Below are 26,937 nucleotides of genomic sequence, written 5' to 3' on the forward strand. Positions count from 1 at the left end.
CATGGAAAAGTTCAAAATTTGACTGAAATGCTGAAAGATAAGCAGAAGTGCCATAGGAGGAGAATGAGGGGAGGCAGTCAGGAGGAAAGAAGCGGATAAGCAGAAGCAGGTGTGAAAAACCAGAAGGTTCATGGAGAAAAGAAAACTCCATACACATGGCTCATTCAGTTCCAGGAGAGAATCATGGGAGATGCAGTAACAAGTATCAGTTGGGATGGTACCATGTATGGCCTTGAATACTGACAGCAAACAAGGCCCCTCAATTCTCCCTCTCTCCACCCTGTGCACTGTCTCAGGGGAGAGTGATTCACTGAGCCCCACTCTCCAGGTGGGGGGTCTTGAGGTATTTTCAACTCTCCATCCGTCAACACCCCAGTGGGCTGATGAGTCCAGACTGTTCTTTACTATGCGCCCGACAACCCTGCACACACTGCAACGAGGCAGACATTTGGTCCTCATTTCATTCTTTTCTATAATTAGCTGCTGATAGGACTGCTCACTTCTAGTAGAGGAGACAGAAGATCTTTATATTTTGTTCTCTTCTAATACCTTATACATACTAAATGTGTTTTTCAAAAGCTTGTTGGTGTGTTACTCTTGTGACCAGGAATTTGGAGTTGATTCACTAAGCAATCGTGAGCCATATAAAGTCACTGGGGTACAATGAAAATACTGGGACATACATCCCTGTGCATTTGGGAGTATTACTGACTGAGAAACTTCCCTAAACAGGCTTGACATGCAGTGTCTGAATTTTGATAGATATTCCCAAATTGTCTACATGAGAGGTTGCAAAATTGTATGTCCCCATCAACGGTCTGTGCACACAAATTTCACCACATCACCCCTTAACACTGGATTTGTACCAACTTAAACTTTCTGAAGTGTTTTTTATTTCATTTCTTAATCCTTGGTAAGGTTAGGTAGCTATCTTTTCATCTGCTTATGCCATTCAGATTTTTTTTCCTATGAATCAACTCCTTTTATTCTTCACCCATTTTTTCTAATGGAGTGTTGTCTACTTCTTATCAATCTGTATCAAGTGTGTTATAATTACAGCCACCAGCCAGTTGACTGCTATAAATGTTGAAAATAATTTCCCCAAGTCTTCTGTTTGTTATTTAGACTTTACTTTGTGGCATTTTCTATCATTCAGAAGTTTAAATTCTTATATAACCAAATCTGTCAATCTTTCTTAAATGACTTCTGGTTTTATGTCAAGATATATTACAAAAGCATCTTCCTTATTTTTCTTATAGTGTTGCTATAGTTTAATTTTTCTGTTTAGTTCATGAACCTATTTGGCATTTATTTTTGTATGATGTGGAGAGGGTCTTATATGGCATATTATTCTTATAATAAAATGCTGGGTTTGCTAGCATTTATTAAATTTTATCCATGTATACTCATAAGTGTACTTGCACTATAAATTTCTACCTTGTAAAATTCTGGAAGCACATGCATCTAGTTGTTCATAGTAGTTACCTCTGAAAAGTGAATTTGGGAGGCAAAGACATTTTATTTTGAACACTTCTGTACTTAAAGTATCCTTTCAGAGAACAATACTACATTTATAATTTGATAAAATAAAAATCTGGATAGCTATTGAGGAAAAGTGTAATTACCAGTCCCAGATTTTAGGAAGATGTCTCAGATAGAATGAAACGGCTGAGCAGGAGGTAAGGCACGAGAAGGGCTGAGGCTAGAACACAGCTGGGGACAAGTGGAAGGAAGGCTAGTTTGAGAAGGCTGAGGATGGGGAGGACAAAGAACTGAGGCCAGAAGGATGCTTTAGTGCCGTCAGAGCCATAACTTCCGGCAAAAGATGACATTGTCAGCATTTTCCGATCGTTAATGATCTGGTATATCTCTCTTAAGAGGTAAAGAGAGAACTTGGGAATAACATGAACCCACAGCACATTCACTTACAGCATTTACAACATTCCTTCTGTTTTTTCTCCTCTCCTTCAAAAAACCATACAAGTGTGCTCCTCAAGAAACACCCCTATCATTTATTAGTAAGCTTTTTCCAACTATGATAACGTATCTTGCCTTCCAGTTTTGACCTACAGTCAAATGTGTTTCCATGAATACACTGTTCCTAAGGTTTTGGTTTCCCTTTGGGCAACGGTTTTATTTCCTTAGCATGTCTGTCCCAGGGGACTGTGGTCCTCCAGGGAGGGGACTGGTCTGGTTCACCAGCAGCCCTGCACCAGGAGGAAGCTGGGTCTCCTGCAGACTCAGGTACAGGCTGGGTGAGCCCCAGGGTGCAGTGTGTTTTAGCCAAAGAGGAGCTCCCTGCACAGACACCATCTAAGGCCCACCTTGGGGATCTGGAATACCTTCCTTCCTACTTCTAGGAAACATGGAGAAAAGAAGAGAAAGATTCGACAGTCAGAAACTTATCACTTAAGCCGGATTCACACATTTGGCATTTTCCCTTTGGTGCCTAGAAAAAACAACCAACCTGCTCTTCTTACCTATATCTTGAGTTTTAAAATGCTGATTTACAAGACATTCACACATCCCCTTTGTAGTAGCATTTAGATCAATGTTCAGCTAGGAGGGACATCCTGGCTGCTGAAATCAGAGAGATTGATGGGTTCTGCTTTTCCTATTGTTTTCACATTAAAGTTACTTATTACACGAATATTATGCTCCATGGGATCAGAAAGAAAGGATCTCACCTTTATTTTCTGTCTGTCTAGATATCAACATGTGGCTTTCAGGAGAGGTGGACTGATTTCTTTGTACTTAATGTTGATTTCAAAGACTGTATCTTTTCTAGTAAAATATTCTGTTAGCCTGAGGTAAGAATCCACAAAACAGAACTAAAAAATGGTCATGGGGCCAAAAATATTAACTAAAAGGTTCTGATCACTGAGAAAAAAAATGAACTTGTTTGATTTGATTATAAAAAACAACCCTACCAAAGAGAGCCATGAATTTTCATGATTCTTTTACAACGAAGCAGCCAAGGAAAGCATAATAACTTAATGTGAAAATCAACTTCTTTTCTTTTCTCTTACTTTGTTTAGCTTTTGATGAACAACAATTTTTGTTTTTTTGCATTTCAATACCAATTTTCAAAAGGTACAAGGAAACATAGCTGTGAGGCTAGTTGGGTCAGGGAAAGGGTTCACCAATGGTGACTGTCTGACAGCCAATCTACTCCGGCTTTGTCAGTAGCTCTGAAAGGTATTCAGGTAGAGGTCCCATAGGAAGAATGGCTGCGGATTTTAGAAACCTAACAACATATAATTTTGTGGAATTTGCATTCACATAAATGCTAGCTTGAAAAAAAAATGCACCTGCTTGTTTCTATGACAATAGGCAGAGTGAAATCACGCTCATACAGATGTGACGATGACTGCCAGCCCGCTATTGCTGTTATTTTTTTCCCTGAACAAGTCATCGAATTCTTCTCTGCTATCTACCAGTAGACAAAACTATGTCACAGAAGTCTAAAGGCTGTTTTGCTAATGCTAAGAAACCAGAAGACATTATTCTGTTGTTACTCCCAAGACAATGTCTATCGACTCCACTAATTGGATCATCAGTGTTCTTCTATAATTCAGGAGTAAAATATTTTAGAGCTGGCAAGAACAGGATGCCATGGTTGCCTCCTAAATAATGTATATGACAGAACACTTACTGTTTTTTTTTGTTTTTTTTTTTGCGGTACGCGGGCTTCTCACTGTTGTGGCCTCTCCCGTTGTGGAGCACAGGCTCCAGACACGCAGGCTCAGCGGCCATGGCTCACGGGCCCAGCCGCTCCGCGGCATGTGGGATCTTCCCAGACCAGGGCACAAACCTGTGTCCCCTGCATCGGCAGGCGGACTCTCAACCACTGTGCCACCAGGGAAGCCCGACACTTACTGTTTTTAACAAAGGTGACTTTTAAACTATATTATGGTGTGGCTTTACATACAATAACATGTAATCTGGAAGCATCTAAATCATTGTGAATATACATCCTGAAATTATACATAATTTGAAAACTCATTTTTAATTTTTTTGCTTCTATTCAGTAACCATTATAACTATTAAAGGTATTCAACTTCTTAAAAGGCATGATGTTACTATGCATTTTTTTTTTTTTTTTTTTTTTTTTCTTTTTGCGGTATGCGGGCCTCTCACTGTTGTGGCCTCTCCCGTTGCGGAGCACAGGCTCCGGACGCGCAGGCCCAGCAGCCACGGCTCACGGGCCCAGCCGCTCCGCGGCATATGGGATCCTCCCAGACCGGGGCACGAACCCGTATCCCCTGCATCGGCAGGCGGACTCTCAACCACTGCGCCACCAGGGAGGCCCACTATGCATTTTTAAATACTAGATAGTCTAGCTATCATAGAAGTTACAGTAAAAAACAAATTACTAACAAATGTATATAACTACCTCATATAAAGTGATGACACCATAGGTTTGAATTGGTTCTCGCCATTGAAGAAATATCTTCTCTTCAAAGGTACTTCCTTGGATGGATTCAGTAAGAACAGCACCTGGAACTAGAAGGGGGGAAAAATCGATACATATTTAAGTAAACCAAAAACAAAATACATTTTTCTAAACTTGACAGGTTTTTAACTCTCTATTGAGGTGTAAGATTTTAATAGATATATTTCATTTCTTGCAAAAACCTGCAATTTAAAACCATTTTGGCTATACTGTCTTTATAAAGAAAAGAATTTCATCACATTTTCCTCTAAAAAGTTTGAATCAATTAGACAAATCTCAGTATCATCTTGTAAATAAACTTTTTTATGCTTCAGAAAGAAAGAAGGATGTGGAGCAATGCGAATTCCCACACATTGCTTGTGAGACCATAAATTGGTACAGCTACTTTGGAAAATAATTTGCCTGTATTCATTGAAGTTAAAGAGGCACATGTCATACGACCCAATAATCCCACCTCAGGTATATTCCCTAGTAATATTCTTGCACATATGTACTAGGAGACATAGACTAGGATGTCAGCATAGTAGCATTTTAAAATAAAACTAATAAATTGGAGACAAAAAATAGTTTAAGAAATTAGTTTATATTCACTCAATAAAATACAAAAACAACTGAAAATCGATGACAGCTTTATACATCATCATGGATGAATTCTATAACCATAACACTGAGTGATAAAGGCATGTCAAAGAAGAATATATATGAACTCCTGGACTTATATTTAATATGTCTATGAAAAGCACACACAAAATAGAAGTTCTACAAAGATGTGATGTAGATGAAATATTTAAAAAATATTTCATTTTATTTATTAATAATAAAACAGATTTGGGAAAGTTTGATGCCATTTTTTAAAACCTAGAGTATGTAACACCTTTTGATTAGCAAGAAAATCTAACTGACATAAGGGAAGATAGCAATGTACTTGCCAATTTTCTAAAAAATAACATACAATATTATTTTTAAAATATCATTTATCTCATATTCATTTAAATTGAGTTTTTGAGTATGCTTGATATGATACACAATTTAGTGTCTAGTGTGCCTATCCTATTTATAAACTAGTATATTTGTACTACCTATAAATATACGTATATTTGGGGATGGTGCGATCAAACTTTTTGGTGACGGTGTGAGTAATCAAAAAGTGGTTTGAGAAGACTCAGGCTTCTCAATTTCAAATTTACTAAAAAGCTACAGTATTAGGACATCATGATATTGGCATAAGGATAGGCAGATAGATCAGTACAACAGAATTGAGAGTACAGAAATAAAGCCTCACATTTATAGTCAATTGATTTTTATCAAAAGTGCCAAGAAAATTCAGTGGGGTCAAAATAATTTTTCCAAGCGGTGCTAGGACAACTGGATATCCACATATAAAAGGACGAAGTTGGTTTCCTACTTCACACCAAATACGAAAATTATACCAAAATAGATTAAAGAGCTAAATATAAGAGCTAAAACTACAAAACTCCTAGAAGAAAATATAGGTGTAAATATTCATGACATTGTATTAGGCAATGGTTTCCAAGATATGACACCAAAATCAAAAATAACAAAAGAAAATACAGATCAACTGTACATCAGTAAAGTGAAAAGCTCTTGTGCTTCAAAGGGCACTACCAAGAAAGTGAAAAGACAACACACAAAAAAGGGGAAAGCTTTTGCAAATCATGTATCTGTCAAGAGACTTGTATCTAAAATACATAAAGAACTATGAAATCCCAATAAAAAGATAAGTAATCCAATTAAAAACGGGCAAAGGATCTGTATAAACAGCTCTCCAAAAAAAGATACACAAATGGCTAATAAGCACGTGAAAAGATGCTCAACATCATTAGCTAGCAGGAAAATGCACATCAAAACCACCGTGTGATAGCACTTGACACCCTCCAGAATGGCTACAATCCAAAGACAGATAATAGCAAGTACGGGCAAGAATGTGGAGGAAGTGGAACCCTCATACACTGCTGGTAGGAATGTAAAATCACAAAGCTGCTTTGAAAACAGTCGGGCAGATCCTCAAATAGTTAAACACAGATAAATTTACCATATGACCCAGCAACTCCACTCCTACGTATATATCCAAGAGAGCTGAAAACACATGTCACTCGAAGGCTTGTACACAAATATTCAGAGGAGCAGTATTCATAATAATTAAAAAGTAGAAACAACACAAATCAACTCATGACTGTATAAACATATCTCAATAAAGTTTAAAAGATGGGGGCTAAAGAAATATTTGGTTAGCTTGTGGAGGGTATGAATAGCCCTCTAAGGGTTGGTGAGATCTCTTCAGACTGGAAAGACTGACCAGAATTACAAAAGGACTCATAGGCAATACACATTTGTTTAGTTGAGGGGCTCCTTAAAGGTAGATCTAGGACATTTATATTGATAGTTATTCTAAACAGAGCTAAGGAGAGTTTAGTAGAAAAAAAAATCACTGATTCAGATGGGGGGCCTGGGTTCTGATTTAAGATTTTCCAGTGAATAAACTGTGAAATTTGGGTAATTCACGGACCCTCCTTAGGTCTCAGTTGCCTTACTTCTAAAATGAGGAAGTTGGAGTAAGTTGATCCCTAATATCCAAACTCTAAAAAATATATAAATGTGAAAATAATCGTTTGTCTTAGGTTGAAGGAATTGATGCGAAACTATATCGAAGCAAAGAAACAAGGTATTTAAGAAGTGATAACACCGGTGAGTTCTAAGAAAATTTGGATTCTGGGCTCTGAGACTAAAATGCGCATCACAATCAGAAGTTGGACTACGATGGGCCATGCCAGAGAAAGCTCTACTAAGTCTCGGACTTCCCTGGTGGTGCAGTGGTTAAGAATATGCCTGCCAATGCAGGGGACTCGGGTTTGAGCCCTGGTCCAGGAAGATCCCACATGCCGTGGAGCAACTAAGCCCGTGACCATAACTACTGAGCCTGCGAGCCACAACTACTGAGCACGCAAGCCAGAACTACTGAAGCCCACACGCCTAGAGCCCATGCTCCACAACAAAAGGGGCCACCGCAATGAGAAGCCTGTGCACCACAACGAAGAGTAGCCCCTGCTTGCTGAAACTAGAGAAAGCCCATGCACAGCAATGAAGACCTAATGCAGCCAAAAATAAATAAATTTTAAAATAAATAAATAAAATAAATTTTTTTAAAAAAAAGCTCTACTAAGTCTCTTCCTTTTGATCTTGAAAGTGTTTATTTTGATGTCATCAGGTTCCTCACAGGATCAAGATAATTATGATGCATGTGTGGTTCTATTATTTTGTGATAATATTTCTGAATTGAAAATATTTAGTAATCTATGTACAGATGTAAAGAGGGTGAAAACTTAGAAAAAAACAAATCTTTGGTTTCATTTGATTAGTATAAATGAGAGTAAAATAAAAAAAGAGAGATTGTCAAAATTATGTTGAACAGAGGATATTTTAAAAGGATGAATGTAATAAAATGTACTGGAGGGCTTGTAATCATAAAAATGTTAATAACAGGAAAACCTAAATGGGATTCATATAATTGTTGTTAGGTCAGGAACAGATCAAGTGAATTAAAATACCAGAAGAGTCAGTTAAATCAGGGAAACTGGTACCTCACCAGTTTCCTCAGGAACTTAGGTCTGGTGCCTTTTTTAGAAGTTCTAGGAATTCATGATTTGGGATATAGAACCATAATATCTAAGTTTATGGAATTGAGCCCTATAGTGTCTAGTGACACTCTTAACAGTAATAAAAAGAAAATTTTTTCCCACATATTTTCTGATGAAATAAATAATATTTCAATAAAAATATTACACTACAATAAAACTCACGATGTACAACAAATTGTAGCCTTTGTTAATGGCAGATAAGTAAGGTGACACTTCAATTCTTTTTTCTTCAAGCTCGGTAGGTATTAACAATTTTTCTATTTCTGTCTTATTTGAAGTCTTTTTTTTCTTTTGCTCTTGTTAGGAAATAATTTGAAATCAAAGTTTTTCTAATGAACTGGATGCCAGTGTGCTATGTAAACAATAGATTTTTACTTGGAAGTAATGTATGCCCCAACTCCAGGGACTACCAAGATAATTTAAACACACAAACAAAAAAGTGACTTATTTAACCTTATGTTTTAACAGCACTTAACAGAATTATTAGCTCCTGTCAATTCGAAACCCAGAAGTATTGGTGAGTTCATGCTTCAGCAAAACATCTCTCATCTCTAGAAACGACTGCCCTTGCCTTTCCTCTCTCATTGATGGAAACACTACTGTTGATTTAAGCCTGAATTAAATGATTATCAGCAAATTTTACTATTTTATTTAAGGACTAATAAGTATTTTGAGTGCTTATTACCTACTCAATACCACGTAAATTGCTATAGAAGAAAATTAGATGGCTTCTTCTCTCAAGTGGCTTACAGTTAAGAGGAAAAAATTATATATAACATAATGAGAGAACAAGAAAGGGTCATGATAAGTTCCTCTGAATTCTTACAATAACAATAATAACGCTTACCTATTAAAAGGCCGCTCTCTGCAGCTACAAATAGCACTTGATGGAAATGGTTTCTAACCCTAATATGCTGGAGAACTGTATTATTTTTGTTTCTCAGATGAGGAAATTAAGGCTCAGATTTTTAAAAATCTTGTCAAGTGCAAATGAGGTCAGAAGGATGAGAGAGGAATGAGGGTGAGAGAGTTGGAGACAGCTTCATGAAGGACCTGAACTTGAGGAGAACTTTGGAGGGTCGTGGAGGAGATGGAATGTAGGCAGCCAGGTGGGGAGGATGTGCAGAGGAGGACAGACAGTGAGGGAGCACTCAGGATGCATGGAGTGTGGCAGCAGGACCAGCACCCAGGGCACGTCTCTGCAGGATGCGCTGGCGGGGAGGAAAAGCTACCAGGTCTAGAGCCTGAGCCCTGAATACCGAGGTATGGGCAAAGAGAGTCACTGACGGCTCCTGTGGAGAGAGTAACATGACGCAAATGTATTTTAGAGATGAGTTTAGGGAACGAGTAGAGGGCACTGGAATTGGACAAAGCTGGAACAATAAAAGGTTAGAAACTACTACAGAAATTTCAGCATAAAATCTGGATAGAGGTAGTGGAAGTTGAGAGAAAAGAACAATCTATTATCATATTATGTGAAGTAAGTCGGACAAAGACCAATATCACATGATATCACTTATATGTGGAATCTAAAAAAACGATACAAATGAACTTTTTGACAAAACAGAAATAGACCCACAGACATAGAAAACAAGCTTATGGTTACCAAAGGGGAAAGGTAGGGGGCAGGGAAGAGATAAATTAGGAGTTTGGGATTAACAGATACATACTACTGTGTATAAAATAAGCAATAAGAACCTACTGTAGAGCACAAGGAACTATACTCAATATCTTTTAATAACCTATAATGAAAAAGAATCTGAAAAAGAATATATATATATATATGAATCACTTTGCAGTAAACCTAAAACTAATACAACACTGTAAATTAACTATACTTCAATTAAAAAAAGATTGTAAAAAAATACCTCAAGGCAGAAAGATAGAATAGACAGTAATATCAATGTTTATATAAATAAGTCCTCTAGAATACTAATGATCATATTAGTAAGTACTTAGAAGTAATTTGGCACATAGAAGTACAGGCCACAGTTTCTGGAACCAGACATCTGGGTTTGCCATTCACTTTTCTGACTTAGTTTCTTCATATGAAAAACAGAAATATAATAAAAATAATTAAGTCAAAAAAAAGAACAATCTAATATTTTGGAAGTAGCAACAACAGGAGTTAGGACCAAATTAAATACAAAAATGCAGGGGAGGAAGGGGCCAGAAAAGACCTGCTGACAGTGCTGAAACTTTCTTGAGTCTCTCCTGGGAGACAAGGAAGAGCTGGAAGAAATAGAGATAGGGCTTCCATGCTCAGCCTAGACTGAGTGACTCATATCAAACTATACTTCTCACAAAAAAAACTGTAGTAAAACAACTACTTGAGAGCAACCAACACAGGCAGGACTTGATGGGCTACAAAAAAGAAAAGAGAAGATGTGGTCGAGCTTCCCACTTACTCTGGCTGTTTCCATGTTTTTATTTTATAGCAATATGCCTGGTGTTGCATAGGTCATCAACACTCAAAAATACTTTGTCAGCTCTTTAAATGAAAAAATAGTGTTGTGATAAACATTTAACACGTTACAATCAATAAAGATCATAATCAGCTGCTTAAAGAGAAAAAGGTGAAATCTATTTTTCCCAGGAATAAGTAAGTGGCTCCCCAGGTTGTTTGCCACTTACTCTAATGCCTGGCAAATGAATTTTAAACCAAATATATGATAAACTACCACTGTATTTTATGTGCTACACGGACTCATTATTGTACATGAGAGTCCCCTGTATAATCAGTGTAAAAGCACATTTATACCTATGCTATGGGATTCCAGGTGTCATTTTACCATTTTAAATTATTTTAGAGGCTTAATGCAATTGTATATTTGCTTTTTGTGATGAGTTGCTGGTGACATGCACTATCTATTTATTAAATTCTTGGTTACTGAGGTCATATCCAATTATAGCATTGTTCCTATGGAAAAGCATGATCTATTACATGACCACCGACCTAATGAGGTAATTTCTCAGCACTGTGCTGAACAGCAAGGGCAGCCTCTATTTGGGGCTGAATTTTTATCTGAACTATGAAAATGTTTCAGAATGCTGTCTGAATAAGCATTTCTTATACATAATCGAATACCCGGAACAACAGCTCTTCAGTCCAACATGATGATAAAACTTGAATGAAGAACTACTTAGAGCTATACAGAATAATCATATGTAGAAAAGTAATTATATGACTCATAAAAATTAAAATAAGCTTCTGGATCTTTATTCCCTTGGCCCCTTTTTTTTTTTTTTTTTTTTTTTTGCGGTACGTGGGCCTCTCACTGTTGTGGCCTCTCCCGTTGCGGAGCACAGGCTCCGGATGCGCAGGCTCAGCGGCCATGGCTCACGGGCCCAGCTGCTCCGCGGCATATGGGATCCTCCCGGACCGGGGCACGAACCCGTATCCCCTGCATCGGCAGGCGGACTCTCAACCACTGCGCCACCAGGGAGGCCCCCCTTGGCCCCTTTTAATCAGTGCTTCAGTATACAGCAGCACAGATATACATGTGTGTTGTTCAACCCAGTAAGTAATTCTTCCTTCCATTTTCAGTGTAAAGATCTCAATTAGAAAGAAACGAGCTGCTTTTTAAAAAGACTGTATGTTTCCCATAAACATATCACTTGAAAGTACTCACGATCTTCATCTGTCTGTACTACGAGTTCTTGGCTCTCCTTCCGTCCCTCGGGATTCATGAGGATGAGTTTCACACTGACGTTGGTGTAGGGGGAGAGGTTGGTGATGGTGTGTTGAGGGTGTGAGTTATCCGTGTCCCAGCTTACTTCTTCTCTCACTTGTTCCTGCCCTCCGACCTTGTAACAGTAGTGGACTGTGAGGTTGTAACTATGGCAACGAGTCACGTTATACCCAAATGGCTCCCAGCGGAGAGTGATTTGTCGAGATTTGACTTCAACGACCTCCAATTTTCTTGGGCCGCGCATGGGATCTAAGATGCAAAAGAAGGAAAAAGAGAACATAAGAGAAAAGAATAATAAAAGTTCCAGTGAAGCCCAGGTATCACAGATAATCCTCCTTATCCCCAGTATCTTGTCTTCTCTTCTTCCATATGAATAAAACACCTAAATCTTAGCTGGGCCTGAGGCCACCCAGAATAAGGACTACAATTTCCAGTCTCTTCTTCAGTGAGGTCTGTCCTTCTACCCAAGTTCTGGTGGATAGCATACAACGTGAGACGTCAAGAATGGTTTCTGGGTAGTGTCTTTGAAAGGAAGGGGCTCACCATCCTTGTTCCTCCTTCCTTCCTATTAGCTTGATTGAGGATAGGGTGTCTCACGCTCACGCAGCCATGATGGACCATAATGTGCTTAAACATTAAGAATTCAAAGCAATGATGATGAAGAACCCAGGGTTCCTGATAATCACTGCACTACCATACCATCCCTGAAGGGTCTACTACCAAAATTTTCATTAGAGAGAAATACAGTGCTTTTATTTAAGGCTCTTTCCTCTGGGGCTCTGATACACAAAAGCAGTCTTAATACTAATTGACGTATATATTTTTTATCTTTTTAAGTTAATTCATCATTATGTAATTGGAAAACAGAGTAAAAGCTTGAGAATTCAGCATGAAATTATACAATAATTAAAGAGCATAAACTTCTGAACAGAACTCCAGGCCTTTTCGGGTTGTGATTTGTAGAGAATTCCACACAGTCAATGCTGAAGTAGTTCTTTACTACCCCTGATCAGGTCTTGGTGTTGTTTCTTAGTCCAAGCTCCAGGGACAGAGTTTCAAGCTTAGAAATCTAAATGAAATGCAGGGAATATAAGCATTCTGATGGGCTTAAAAGGAAGAATATATACAGAGAAGGCTTTCTTTTTATACATATCTCCTTTTATTGAAGTATAGTTGATTAACAATGTTGTGTTAATTTCTGCTGTACAAAGTGATTCAGTTATACATATATATGTATATATGTACACATTCTTTTTTAATATTCTCTTCAGTAAGGTTTATCATAGGATATTAAATATAGTTCCCTATGCTATACAGTAGGACCTTGTTGTTTATGAGAAAGCTTAAACTTGTTTATGAAATGATGATGAAAATACAGTAATACTAACTACATAACATTTACTGAGCCCTTATTATGTACCTTACACTTTTCTAAGAATTTACCTTTCACGGGTTTGGGGTAAACCTAATCTAAAATACTATGCTTTAGTATATCCATATACACAATTGATCCATATATTTTGATTTTTGTTTTCCTGAATGTGGTCACCATTTATGAATATAAAGAGATCTATAATTGGAAAGTGAAAATAAGCATGAAAACTTGAGAAATAATAGCTACCATGGGTAGAAGGACGTGCTCCCACTCCCTCTTGTGAGAACACCACAATCACAACTAACTGCTGGACAATCATCGACAGGAAGACACTGGAACTCACCAAACAAGATACCCCACATCCAAAGACAAAGGAGAAGGCGCAGTGAGACGGTAGGAGGGGTGCAATCCCAATAAAATCAAATCCCGTAACTGCTGGGTGGGTGACTCACAGACTGGAGAACACTTATACCACAGAAGTCCACCCACTGCAGTGAAGGTTCTGAGCCCCACGTCAGCTTCCGAACCTGGGGGTCCGGCAACGGGAGGAGGAATTCCTACAGAATCAGGCTATGAAGGCTAGTGGGATTTGATTGCAGGACTCTGACAGGACTAGGGGAAACAGAGACTCCACTCTTGGAGGGCATACAAAAAGTACTGTGTGCATCGGGACCCAGGGGAAGGAGCAGTGACCCCACAGGAGACTGTACCACACCTACCTGCTAGTGTTGGAGGGGCTCCTGCAGAGGTGGGGGGTGGCTGTGTCTCACCATGAGGACAAGGACACTGGCGGCAGAAGTTCTGGGAAGTACTCCTTGGTGAAAGCCCTCTGGGAGTCTGCCATTAGCCCCACCAAAGAGCCTGGGTGGGCTCCAGTGTTGGGTCACCTCAGGCCAAACAACCAACAGGGAGGGAACCCAGGCACACCCATCAGCAGACAAGCGGATTAAAGTTTTACTGAGCTCTGCCCACCAGAGTAACACCCAACTCTACCCACCACCAGTCCCTCCCATCAGGAAACTTGCAAAAACCTCTTAGATAGCCTCATCCACCAGAGGGCAGACAGCAGAAGCAAGAAGAACTACAAACCTGCAGCTTGTGGAACAAAAACCACATTCACAGAAAGACAGACAAGATGAAAAGGCTAGGTACCAGATGAAGGAACAAGATAAAACCCCAGAAAAACGACTAAATGAACTGGAGACAGGCAACCTTCCAGAAAAAGAATTCAGAATACTGATAGTGAAGATGATCCAGGATCTCGAAAGAAGAATGGAGGCAAAGATTGAGAAGATGCAAGAAATGTTTAACAAAGATCTAGAAAAATTAAAGAACAAACAAACAGAGATGAACAATACAATAACTGAAATGAAAACTACACTGGAAGTAATCAATAGCAGAATAACTGAGGCAGAAGAACAGATAAGGGACCTGGAAAACAGAATGATGGAATTCACTGCTGCGGAACAGACTAAAGAAAAAAGAATGAAAAGAAATAAAGACAGCCTAAGAGACCTCTGGGACAACATTAAACGCAACAACATCCGCATTATAGGTGTCTCAGAAGGAGAAGAGAGAGAGAAAGGACCAGAGAAAATATTTGAAGACATTACAGTCAAAAACTTCCCTAACATGGGAGAGGAAATAGCCACCCAAGTCCAGGAAGCACAGAGAGTCCCAGGCAGGATAAACCCAAGGAGAAACAGGCCAAGACACAGAGTTATGAAATTGGCAGAAATTAAAGACAAGGAAAAATTATTAAAAGCAACAAGGGAAAAACAACAAATAACATACAAGGGAACTCCCATAAGGTTAACAGCTGATTTCTCAGCAGAAACTCTATAAGCCAGAAGGGAGTGGCATGATATACTTAAAGGGATGAAAGGGAAGAACCTATAACCAAGATTACTCTACCCAGCAAGGATCTCATTCAGATTCGATGGAGAAATCAAAAGCTTTACAGAAGAGCAAAAGCTAAGAGGATTCAGCACCACCAAACCAGCTCTACAACAAATGCTAAAGCAACTTCTCTAAGTGGGAAACACAAGAGTAGAAAAGGACCTACAAAAACAAACCCCAAACAATTAAGAAAATGGTAATAGGAACATACATATTGATAATTACCCTAAACGTGAATGGATTAAATGCTCCAACCAAAAGACACAGACTTGCTGAATGGATACAAAAACAAGACCCATATATATACTGTCTACAAGAGACCCACTTCAGACCTAGGGACACATACAGAAAGTGAGGGGATGGAAAAAGATATTCCATGCAAATGGAAATCAAAAGAAAGCTGGAATAGCTATACTCATATCAAATAAAACAGACTTTAAAGTAAAGAATGTTACAAGAGACAAGGAAGGACACTACATAATGATCAGGGGATCAATCCAAGAAAAAGATATAACAATTTTAAATATATATGCATCCAACATAGGAGCATCTCAATACATAAGGCAACTGCTAACAGCTATAAAATAGGAAATCAACAGTAACACAGTAATAGTGGGGGACTTTAACATCTCACTTACACCAATGGACAGATCATCCAAAATGAAAATAAATAAGGAAACAGAAGCTTTAAATGACACAATAGACCAGATAGATTTAATTGATATTTATAGGACATTCCATCCAAAAACAGCAGATTACACTTTCTTCTCAAGTGCGCATGGAACATTCTCCAGTATAGATCATACCTTGGGTCACAAATCAAGCCTCAGTAAATTTAAGAAAATTGTAATCATATCAAGCATCTTTTCTGACCACAATGCTATGAGATTAGAAATGAATTACAGGGAAAAAAATGTAAAAAACACAAACACATAGAGGCTAAACAATACATTACTAAATAACCAAGAAATCACTGAAGAAATCAAAGAGGAAATCAAAAAATACCTAGAGACAAGTGACAACGAAAACACAATGATCCAAAACCTATGGGATGCAGCAAAAGCAGTCTAAGAGGGAAGTTTATAGCTATACAAGCCTACCTCAAGAAACAAGAAAAATCTCAAATAAAATATCTAACCTTACACCTAAAGGAACTACATGAAGAAGAACAAACAAAACCCAAAGTTAGCAGAAGAAAAGAAATCATAAAGATCAGAGCAGAAATATATGAAAGAGAAAAAAAGAAAAGAGTAGCAAAGACCAATAAAACTGTCTTTGAGAAGATAACAAAATTGATAAACCATTAGCCAGACTGATTAAGAAAAAGAGGGAGAGGATTCAAATCAATAAAATTAGAAATGTAAAAGGAGAAGTTACAACAGACACCACAGAAATACAAAGCATCCTAAGACTACTACTACAAGCAACTCTACGCCAATAAAATGGACAATTGGAAGAAATGGACAAATTTTTAGAAAGGTATAACCTTCCAAGACTGAATCAGGAAGAAACAGAAAATATGAACAGACCAATCACATGCAATGAAAATGAAACTGTGATTAAAAATCTTCCAACAGGGCTTCCCTGGTGGTGCAGTGGTTGAGAGTCCACCTGCCGATGCAGGGGACATGGGTTCGTGCCCCAGTCCGGGAGGATCCCACATGCCGCAGAGCAGCTGGGCCCATGAGCCATGGCCGCTGGGCCTGCGTGTCCGGAGCCTGTGTGCCGCAATGGGAGAGGCCACAACAGTGAAAGGCCCGCGTACCGAAAAAAAAACAATCTTCCAACAAACAAAAGTCCAGGACCAGATGGCTTCACAGGTGAATTCTATCAAACATTTAGAGAGGAGCTAACACCCATCCTTCTCAAACTCTTCCAAAAACTGCAGAGGAAGGACCACTCCTAAACTCATTCTATGAGGTCACCATCACCCTGATACCAAAACCAGGCAAAGACACTACAAAAAAAGAAAATTACAGACCAATATCACTGATGAATATAGATGCAAAAATCCTCAACAAAATACTAGCAAACAGAATCCAACAACACATTAAAATGATCATACACCATGACCAAGTGGGATTTATCCCAGGGATGCAAGGATTCTTCAATACACACAAATCAATCAATGTGATACACCATATTAACAAACTGAAGAATAAAAACCATATGATCATCTCAATAGATGCAGAAAAAGCTTTTGACAAAATTCAACACCAATTTATGATAAAAACTCTCCAAAAGGTGGGCACAGAGGGAACCTACCTCAAGATAATAAAGGCCATGTATGACAAACCCACAGCAAACATTGTTCTCAATGGTGAAAAACTGAAAGCATTTCCTCTAAGATCAGGAACAAGACAAGGATGTCCACTCTCGCCACTATTATTCAACATAGTTTTGGATGTCCTAGCCACGGCAATCGGAGAAGAAAAAGAAATTAAAGGAATACAAATTGGAAAACAAGAAGTAAAACTGTCACTGTTTGCAGATGACATGATACTATACATAGAGAATCCTAAAGATGCCACCAGAAAACTACAAGAGCTAATCAATGAATTTGGTAAAGTTGCACATTACAAAATTAATACACAGAAATCTCTTGCATTCCTATATGCTAATGATGATAAATCTGAAAGAGAAATTAAGGAAACACACCCATTTACCACTGCAACAGAAAGAATAAAATACCTAGGAATAAACCTACCTAGGGAGAGAAAACACCTGTATGCAGAAAACTATAAGACACTGATGAAAGAAATTAAAGATGATACCAACAGATGGAGAGATATACCATGTTCTTAGATTGGAAGAATCAATATTGTGAAAATGACTATACTACCCAAATCAATCTACAGATTCAATGCAATCCCTATTAAATTACCAATGGTATTTTTTTACGTAAGTAGAACAAAAACTCTTAAAATTTGTATGGAGACACAAAAGACCCCAAATAGCCAAAGCAGTCTTGAGGGAAAGAAATGGAGCTGGAGGAATCAGACTCCCTGACTTCAGACTATACTACAAAGCTATAGTAATCAAGACAATATGGTACTGGCACAAAAACAGAAACAGAGATCAATAGAACAAGATAGAAAGCCAGAGATAAACCCACGCACCTATGGTCAAGTAATCTATGACAAAGGTGGCAAGGATATACAATGGAGAAAAGAGAGTCTCTTCAATAAGTGGTGCTGGGAAAACTGGACAGCTACATGTAAAAGAATGAAATTAGAACACTCCCTAACACCATACACAAAAGTAAACTCAAAATGGATTAGAGACGTGAATGTAAGACCGGACACCATGAAACTCTTAGAGGAAAACATAGGAAGAGCACTCTTTGACATAAATCACAGCAAGATCTTTTTTGATCCACCTCCTAGAGTAATGGAAATAAAAACAAATATAAACAAATGAGACCTAATGAAACTTCAAAGCTTTTGCACAGCAAAGGAAACCATAAACAAAATGAAAAGACAACCCTCAGTATGGGAGAAAATATTTGCAAATGAATCAACGGACAAAGGATTAATCTCCAAAATACATAAACAGCTCATGTGGCTCAATATTAAAAAAACAAACAACCCAATGCAAAAATGGGCAGAAGACCTAAATAGACATTTCTCCAAATAAGACATACAGATGGCCAGGAAGCACATGAAAAGCTGTTTAACGTCACTAATTATTAGAGAAATGCAAGTCAAAACTACAGTGAGGTATCACCTCACACCAGTCAGAATGGGCATCATCAGAAAATCTACAAACAACAAATGCTGGAGAGGGTGTGGAGAAAAGGGAACACTCTTGCACTGTTTACATTCTTGGTGGGAATGTAAATTCATATAGCCACTATGGAGAACAGTATGGAGGTTCCTTAAAAAACTAAAAATAGAATTACCATATGACCCGGCATTCCCACTTCTGGGCCTATACTCAGAGACAACCATAATTCAAAAAGACACATGCACCCCAATGTTCATTGCAGCACTGTTCACAATAGCCAGGTCATGGAAGCAACGTAAATACCCATCGACAGACAAATGGATAAAGATGTGGTACATATATACAATGGAATATTACTCAGCCATAAAAAGGAACAAAATTGGGTCATTTGTTGAGACATGGATGGATCTAGAGACTGTCATACAGAGTGAAGTAAGTCAGAAAGAGAAAAACAAATACCGTATATTAATGCGTATATGTGGAATGTAGCAAAATGGTACGGATAAACAGGTTTGCAGGGCAGAAATTGAGACATAGATGTAGAGAACAAATGTATGGACACCAAGGTGGGAAAGTCGTGGGGGGGTTGGGGTGGGGGTGTGATGAATTGGGTGATTGGGATTGACATGTATACACTGATGTGTGTAAAACTGATGACTAATAAGAACCTGCTGTGTAAAATAAAAAGAACATTATGGGAAGAGTAGGATATAATAACCAAGGATAGGGTTTATTAAAATAAAGCTGTAATTGTTATAAAAAATAAAATAATTGATTAGCAGAACAAAACAAAAAACTCCCAAAACAAACAAACAAAAAATAGCTACCACGTACTGTGTGTGTACTTACTATGTGTGAGTTGTTTTGTATATAATCTCTATCCCTCCAAACAATCCTGTGGCTTAAGTACTATTCTTCCCAATATAGAAATGAAAAAATTGTGGCCACGGTGGGTTCAATAACTTGTCCAAGGTCAAGGTTTGACTGTGGCTCTGAATTCATATGTCTGGTAATGAAACAGCATATGTTTCATTATCAAAGTCTACTGCAAAGTCTCTACCAAAATAAAGAAAATTGGATAAAAAGAAATCAGGATGTAAAGATACTTAAATCTCCACCTGAAACATTACCAAAGAATGTAAACTATAATAAAGGTCCCGTGTATCTCATCTTGGGACAAAAGTGCTGGGAAGAATCCTTCACCTTTCTCCTTCTGGTTCCATAGAAGAGGGGTCCAGGCCACGTTCCCCAGCCCAGCTTTTCCAGACAACCACACCTACACTTTGTAGCTACTGGAAATTTGTCTGGACTATCATTGAAGTTCATATCTTGCTTTTCATTTGTGCATAAATTCCTTGTTTTTTTCATCATTTGGGACCTAGAGAGGATTTAGAGACGTCCCCTTTCCCTGTGACCTCCAAGAAATGAAAAAGTTTCACGTGAAATAATGTTCTGAGTTTATATTTGTGAGATGGGATTTATCGGCCAGATATCTGTTCAAACCATAGCACAAGGTTAATAATGACCATTCACGCTACTCTATCCTGTAATAACTCTAGGAACCAAGGACAAGTGAGAAAAAATTCCCCAGGAGAATCTTGAGTGGACGATTCTCATGGAATGTTCCTTTTTACCAAATCAATTTTTTATATTTAAATTACCAGTGTTAGGGAAAATATAAATAAGTTACTTAGCAATAACATTGAAGGTGTTTTTCAGTCTAGTAGCTTTTTACCATTTAAAGGCAATGTCTAATTTTATATAATGCTTCATTAGTTGAATGTTTACAAAAACTTTTAATAAGCTCCAGATCCCTTATATAAACAGATTAACATGCATCTCTTTGACCCTTTCCTTATTAATCACACGTCTCCACAAGGACTGTTCTAAGGTTTTCCTCAATTTTACTTACTAAATGACTAAATGCTTCAGATATTAGTTTCAACTAGCAATGCAGTCCTAACTTAATTTCACTAGAAAAACTACTTTCTCTTGCAGAAGGAAGCCTGCATCACTTTAATACGCCTTAGCCAAGAACACACACAGGTGAATTAAGCCCCAGGACTAAAAAACACAGGTTCTATGTGTTTACTGGCCAAGTTGTCTTGAAATGCATGCTCCCCTCCCCTCTATTACCTCTCAGAATTCCATCACAGTAAAATTATGTCCTTCTGTAAACTTGCCAAGTCAAACAGCTAAGCCTAGCACAAACGACCATGTCCATGACCAAGCCTCCAGAGCCCCTATTGTCATGAGTGGTATTAAGAGACCAGAGATAGAGGCTGAGTTCTGAGTCTTAGATGGAAGGAGGGTTGTGGTGACCGGCCTGCATCTTGTTCCCAGTCAACTGAAACAAAACCGTCTTAGAGAAGAGATTCCAAACAGAATATTTCTTTCAAAAAATATTTTAATTTTATTGGAGTTGATTTACAATGTTGTGTTAGTTTCAGGTGTACAGCAAAGTGATTCAGTTATACATACACATATATTCGTTCTTTTTTAGATTTTTTTCTCATATAGGTTATCACAGAATATTGAGTAGAGTTCCCTGTGCTATACAGTAGGTCCTTGTTGGTTATCTATCTTATACATGGTAGTGTGTATGTGTTCATCCCAAGCTCCTGATTGATTCCTTTCCCCCACGTTTCCCCTTTGGTAACCATACGTTTGTTTTCAGTATCTGTAAGTCTGCTTCTGTTTTTTTTCTTTTTTAAAGGTATTTTAATATCATTTCCAAACAGAATATTTCCATCTGTGCCCTTTGTGGACCTTTGCCTACCATAAATACAGTTCTGTTGTGTCTCTTAATATGTCAATACCAACATGGCGGAGTCAAATCCTATCAACAGGGGGAGGGATGAGTCCTAAACACTTCTCCCTTTAGTCAACAGCTTAAGAGAGAAGTTGAATCAATACGACGATGCAGGTGACACAGTCTACTGTCTCTTGCCAGGGCCCAAAGGCAAGCACTAAGTGAGATGGGAAATGACATCTGATAACACAGACTGAATGTCCTGGGCTACCAAGTACCTGTGATAATATCCCCTTTGACGATAGCACTGTTAGGGGCTATGTCCAGTGACTAAGGGCATCTGAGGATCCTGTCAACTCACGCTAAGCAAACTGCTGGATTTCACTACTCCTTTTCTCCTTTCCTTCTGCCATTCTGCAAAACCGAGCTCTGATGCAGTGATGGCTTCTAATGATTACATCTTAATTTGGTGTTTTATAGCACCTTCATCTTCAGTGTTTCCTCCGGAACCGTGTCTATTAGTGTGCTGCAAGCTGTGAACGAGGCATTCCACAGGGACATTTCCCCTAGTGAGTTATGCTGACGATTGCTGAAGACTTTGAAGGGCATTGCTGTCGACATAGATCACACTGCAGGAAGTAAACGGCAACTTCACAGATAGAAATGCATAATTTCAGTCGGCTAATTGCAATTCACAAGGCATTTCTGGGAGCAAAATGCAAATACTGCTCCCCAAATATGGCATACTATTATTACCACTCCATGGGCACAAAATAAATCTCTTAAGAGTCAGATAACAGGGTAGTTAATTGTATTTACTAGTTGGAGGGTATCTGCCTCTCTTTTCTTACAATCCTAAAGATGCTTTGGAGGATGTGTGTGGATTCCAAGGCCAGTTCTCTTCACATCCCCTTGGCCTGCAGTAGGATGGGTAAATGAAGGCCCCGTTGGCACAAGTCATAAGGCCAGCGGATCCAGTCTGGGCCCACAGGCTCACGACAAGAGACCAGAACGGTGTTCCTGAGGAGTGCGGTGGCTGTCATGCCCGAAGCCTAGGCAGGGAGTTCCCGCCAATTCCCTTGCTGGCACCACCGGCAGAATTTTTCCTTCTGTTCTCTTTCTGCCAGTTCGAGCCAGGTTTCAAGCAGAGGTGTCTGACACTTGCAATCCTGACCCGAGGGACCAGCGAGCCAGTTCTAGCCTCCAGTACTTCGGCATCCTATTTAATCAGGGATCCCACCTCCTTCCACACTCAGTCCTCTTTTTCTATGGATAAGGGCAGAGACTGATTGATAGGATCAATTTCCATTGCAGGTTCAATTCACAGCTCATTTCTCTGGAACTCTGCTCTTTACCTTTCATTACTACTACAGTGCTTTTTCAGAAACTCAATTTCAGAACCTGTGAGATAGATCTGGGTGTAATTTTAGAATCCTGTCATTGATAATCAAAAACACAGATTACAAACCAAGCCTCCTGCTAACAGGTTTTTCTCTTTTCTGCCTCTTCATGGACTTTCCAGAGGTCTATTACAATAAAAGGAATAACAGCCAGATGGCATGGTGGGCCCCTTTTGTCATCTTCAGCTACTGAATTTCTGCCTTGCCAGTCACACAAAAGAAGGTGACAAAATAATAAGGTAATAGCTTTATTTACTTTACTATTCAGTTAAATCAGAGCAAAGACCTGGTTAACTAGTATTATCTTGGCCTACCCAGTCATTTAATATTCCTAAGCAGCAAAGGTTCCAGGCACATGGCACTGTTTACAAGCAACCTAGCTATAGTTTTTGAATTAGCCAATGTTTTCCATAGATTAGAAAGTACCTTTTGTCAATGTAGTTGAAAGTTCTGAAATATATCAACGTTTAACCTATGCTACCCTACAGGCATTATATACCTGTGATGTAATTAAATAAATGAAAACTTGTCATAAGAATTACATGAATTTGAATAGCATCTTCCACCAAAATACTTTTCACATTAGTAATTCTTACATTACACATCATGATTAGAATCAAGAAACGCACTTGAAAATGATCTATTCTTAAATATACCACACAGTCCTATATAAAAGAATAGTTTCTTCCTAAAACACAAGCTGAATTTCAAAATAGTATGAAGAGCTGAAAAAACAGTCACTGAATAAATGAAGGAAAGGGCAGCCATGCCAGGCCTCACACAGAAGCAAACATTTTCCCACATTTCCTGGTTTAGGACGGACATATTCTTCACAATGTCTTTCCTGTTTTCCAAGTGGTGGTTTGGACTCAGCCTAAATCGTAAAGGTAAGTAACCCACTATGTTACGTTGCTGGGAAAGGGACTCTCCATGTATCAATTCTACCGATGACTCTAATTTTGATCGCTGTAGAAAGGTGGAATTCCTATTCATGTCTTATGGGAGATGTAAAGATTATCTTACATAACAAATGACTAGGACACAGACCAAGGTGAGAACAGAGACCCTCTCAGGCAAGAGGGTAAGGCTGCACCCACGCTCTGAACGTGAGTGACCACTGACAGCCTGGAGGGAGCATTTACCTGTGGTGTCAGGTAACCCTAAAAGACTACTGTGTATAGATGCTTTGTTTAGTTCTTGGCTTGGTTTGTACATTAAAAAAATTAAAGTAAAAGGATACATCTTAGGGCTTTGGTTAGTCACCCTTGGTGTCTGGTGTTAGGCTAGTGTCACCAAGTCTTCTAGGATAATTTTTAAAAAGAATTTTAAGATTTAATCTTCTCAAGTAAAGAGTTTGTTGAATGGGGGTTGGAAAAAAAGAGGGAATAAACAATTTACTGTTTTCAACTGTCCAAAATAAAGAAATGCTGGCACTGATACTGCACTCACTGACATTAACATGTGTCATACTTTATTCCACCCGAACTAACTGTAAAGAATAAGGGTAGGAGTCCCACAATGGTTGAAAGATGTTATTCTGTTAAATACAAAGTATTCTTTTCTGGTGTTAATTTAAAGTTTTTGAAATTTTAAGTAATAAGACCTTTAAAGCACATTGAAAAGTACAAAATAAAACAATCACCTGTGTACCTACTAATATCAAATATTAACATAGGTGTTTTGCTTCAGATCACTTCTGATTAAAGAAATAAAATAGTGCTGATACAAATCCTTTCCGTGTTCCTGCAGGCTACCTCAACGTTATTATGTATCATTCCCAGACATGGTTTTGTACTTTTATTACATGTATCTGGGATGCTTAAAATTTAACACAAATGCTACCATTCTCTGCAACTCGACCAGTTCAACATCAGCCAAGTTGAAATACATAGATCTAGCTTATATCTATAGATAGATCTAGTTTATATATATAGATAGATCATATAGATCACTTTAACTGGTGTATCGAATTCCAGTAGATAAATGAACAGTAGTTTACTTCGGCATGCCCCTACTGAGAAGCAGACAGGTTGAGTCTACGTTTTCTCTATTACAAGTGGTGAAGAATAAGCAGTGGTACCAACAGGAAGCCCACAACTCTGACCTCCTGAAGCCAAATCTTTAGTGCACATTAAAGTCTGAGAAACTCTGAATAAGAGGAGTGTTTTTCAGAATGCAGGCTGGGTCCCTCAGGTCTTAGATTAGAATTTGTTTCAAAGAAAGAGATAGAAACTAAAACATTAGAGTGCATTATAGGTTGAAACGTGAGGATTGTGCAGATTTTGTTCTACCTACACACGCTCCTGTAAATTTACAGGTGTGTGTATGACTGTGTCACAATGTAAAATACACTTCATACTGCAGCAAGAGTGAAAAACACATCTCTAGAGAAATTCTTCCCTGGGGCATCAGGAGATATGTATAGAAATGTTCTTAGCAGCATTGTTAACAAAAGAATAAGAAAGGAAAATGTGGGCTTCCCTGGTGGCGCAGTGGTTGAGAGTCCGCCTGCCGATGCAGGGGACACGGGTTCGTGCCCCGGTCCGGGAAGATCCCACATGCCGTGGGGCGGCTGGGCCGTGAGCCATGGCCGCTGAGCCTGTGCGTCCGGAGCCTGTGCTCCGCAACGGGAGGGGCAACAACAGTGAGAGGCCCGCGTACCGCAAAAAAAAAAAAAAGGGAATTAACATACATATGTGTTAAAACCACTTTAACAGCAAAAGAAGAGAAAAACAAAGGACAAATTTACAGGAAAACTCAGAATACTGTTGACCTCAGTCCTAGAGGAAAAGGGATAAAGTGAGAAGCTTGCAGTTAGATGCAGAGGTTCTAAAGATGCTCTATTTTAAGCCAAGGAGTCAATTATTATTATGCCATACAATTTAGGTAGATTACTTCTACTCTTTTGTTTCTATCAAATATTGCATAATAACTTAAAAGAATATTATTACAGGGAAGGCATGAATATCCCAGAAACACTGTTGGCTCTTTGAAGTTTCCTTCCTGGAGAGCAGTCTACCTTTGGCTCTTATGAGAGAGAGACTATGGTTACTATCAGCCAGACCTAATGGAAGCAAGACAATATCTCATTGAAGATTTAACTCTTCTGGATACATACCCACGGCTGGAGGCCTGTGACCTGAAGAGTTTTACAAAGCCCTGTACTCACAAGGGGTAACAGGCATCACACCAGCGATGCTCTCACGCCTGAAACCAGACATTTGGATCTTAAAGGCTGAGTCTCAGGCCTGGCTCTGGCCACTGAGGGTACAGTTAGTGCTTCTGCCCCGCCCAAACTTCTGAGCCTCACTCTCTTTCATTCTTGGATACTCGAAGAGAGGTCCAAAACGGAACTCAGGATGGCTACATGAGGAGGGAAAGAGCATGAGGAAGGTAACCAACTGTCCAAGGCCATGGGCCGGCCCCATCCTCAAGGCACTTATTGTCACCTGCTGGAAAACTGCACAATAAATATACAAATCTATGGGGTTCATGCTATGAATCGGCACCACATGTTTACGCTGTGCACGGCTCGCACAACCATATGCCGTGGCCCTGCTGGCATCAGTGTGCTTGCGTGTGTATGTCTACATGCATATGTTTATGTGCTGTTCTAAATGTGCAAGTTCCATGACCAAAAAGACCTATATATGCTGCACACACTGAGAGTTCTGAGAGAATTTAATGGACAATTTTACAACTTCTGATAAAGCAGGTCTGCAGAAGTGCATATGCTGTGAGGTGTGCTTGTTGACAGAGGTGTGTGGATTTTTTTTCAGCAAACTAATACCATTTACTCATTTAACCATTTAACCATGAATATTAACTTCACACTCATATATCCACATATAGTACTTAAAATTGCATTTTCACGAAGGTACCAGTTCTAGCTACTCCTCCCTAATCTTCTCTGTCCCTCATACCTTTGCTTTTTGACAAGTTCGTCTGAATCAATCCGAGGACTTCTAATTGATGCCCCCT

The 26,937-nt window shown here is 38.8% G+C and overlaps 1 protein-coding gene across 3 annotated transcripts in view; it reads right to left on the minus strand.

Moving 5' to 3' along the window:
- The window catches only part of PTPRM (protein tyrosine phosphatase receptor type M), a 768,668-nt gene that overhangs the window by 308,111 nt on the left and 433,620 nt on the right, over positions 1-26,937 (minus strand). For all 3 annotated transcript variants that reach the window (XM_081252728.1, XM_081252729.1, XM_081252730.1), the window contains exons 8-9: positions 11,745-12,053; positions 4,397-4,506 (exon numbers count right to left, since the gene is read on the minus strand). In XM_081252728.1, the coding sequence (XP_081108854.1) occupies positions 4,397-4,506; positions 11,745-12,053 (419 nt within the window). The remainder of the gene's footprint in view (positions 1-4,396; positions 4,507-11,744; positions 12,054-26,937) is intronic.

The sequence above is a fragment of the Mesoplodon bidens genome (genome assembly GCF_964165515.1).
Source record: "Mesoplodon bidens genome assembly, chromosome: 13".
NCBI classification, from domain to species: Eukaryota; Metazoa; Chordata; class Mammalia; order Artiodactyla; family Ziphiidae; genus Mesoplodon; species Mesoplodon bidens.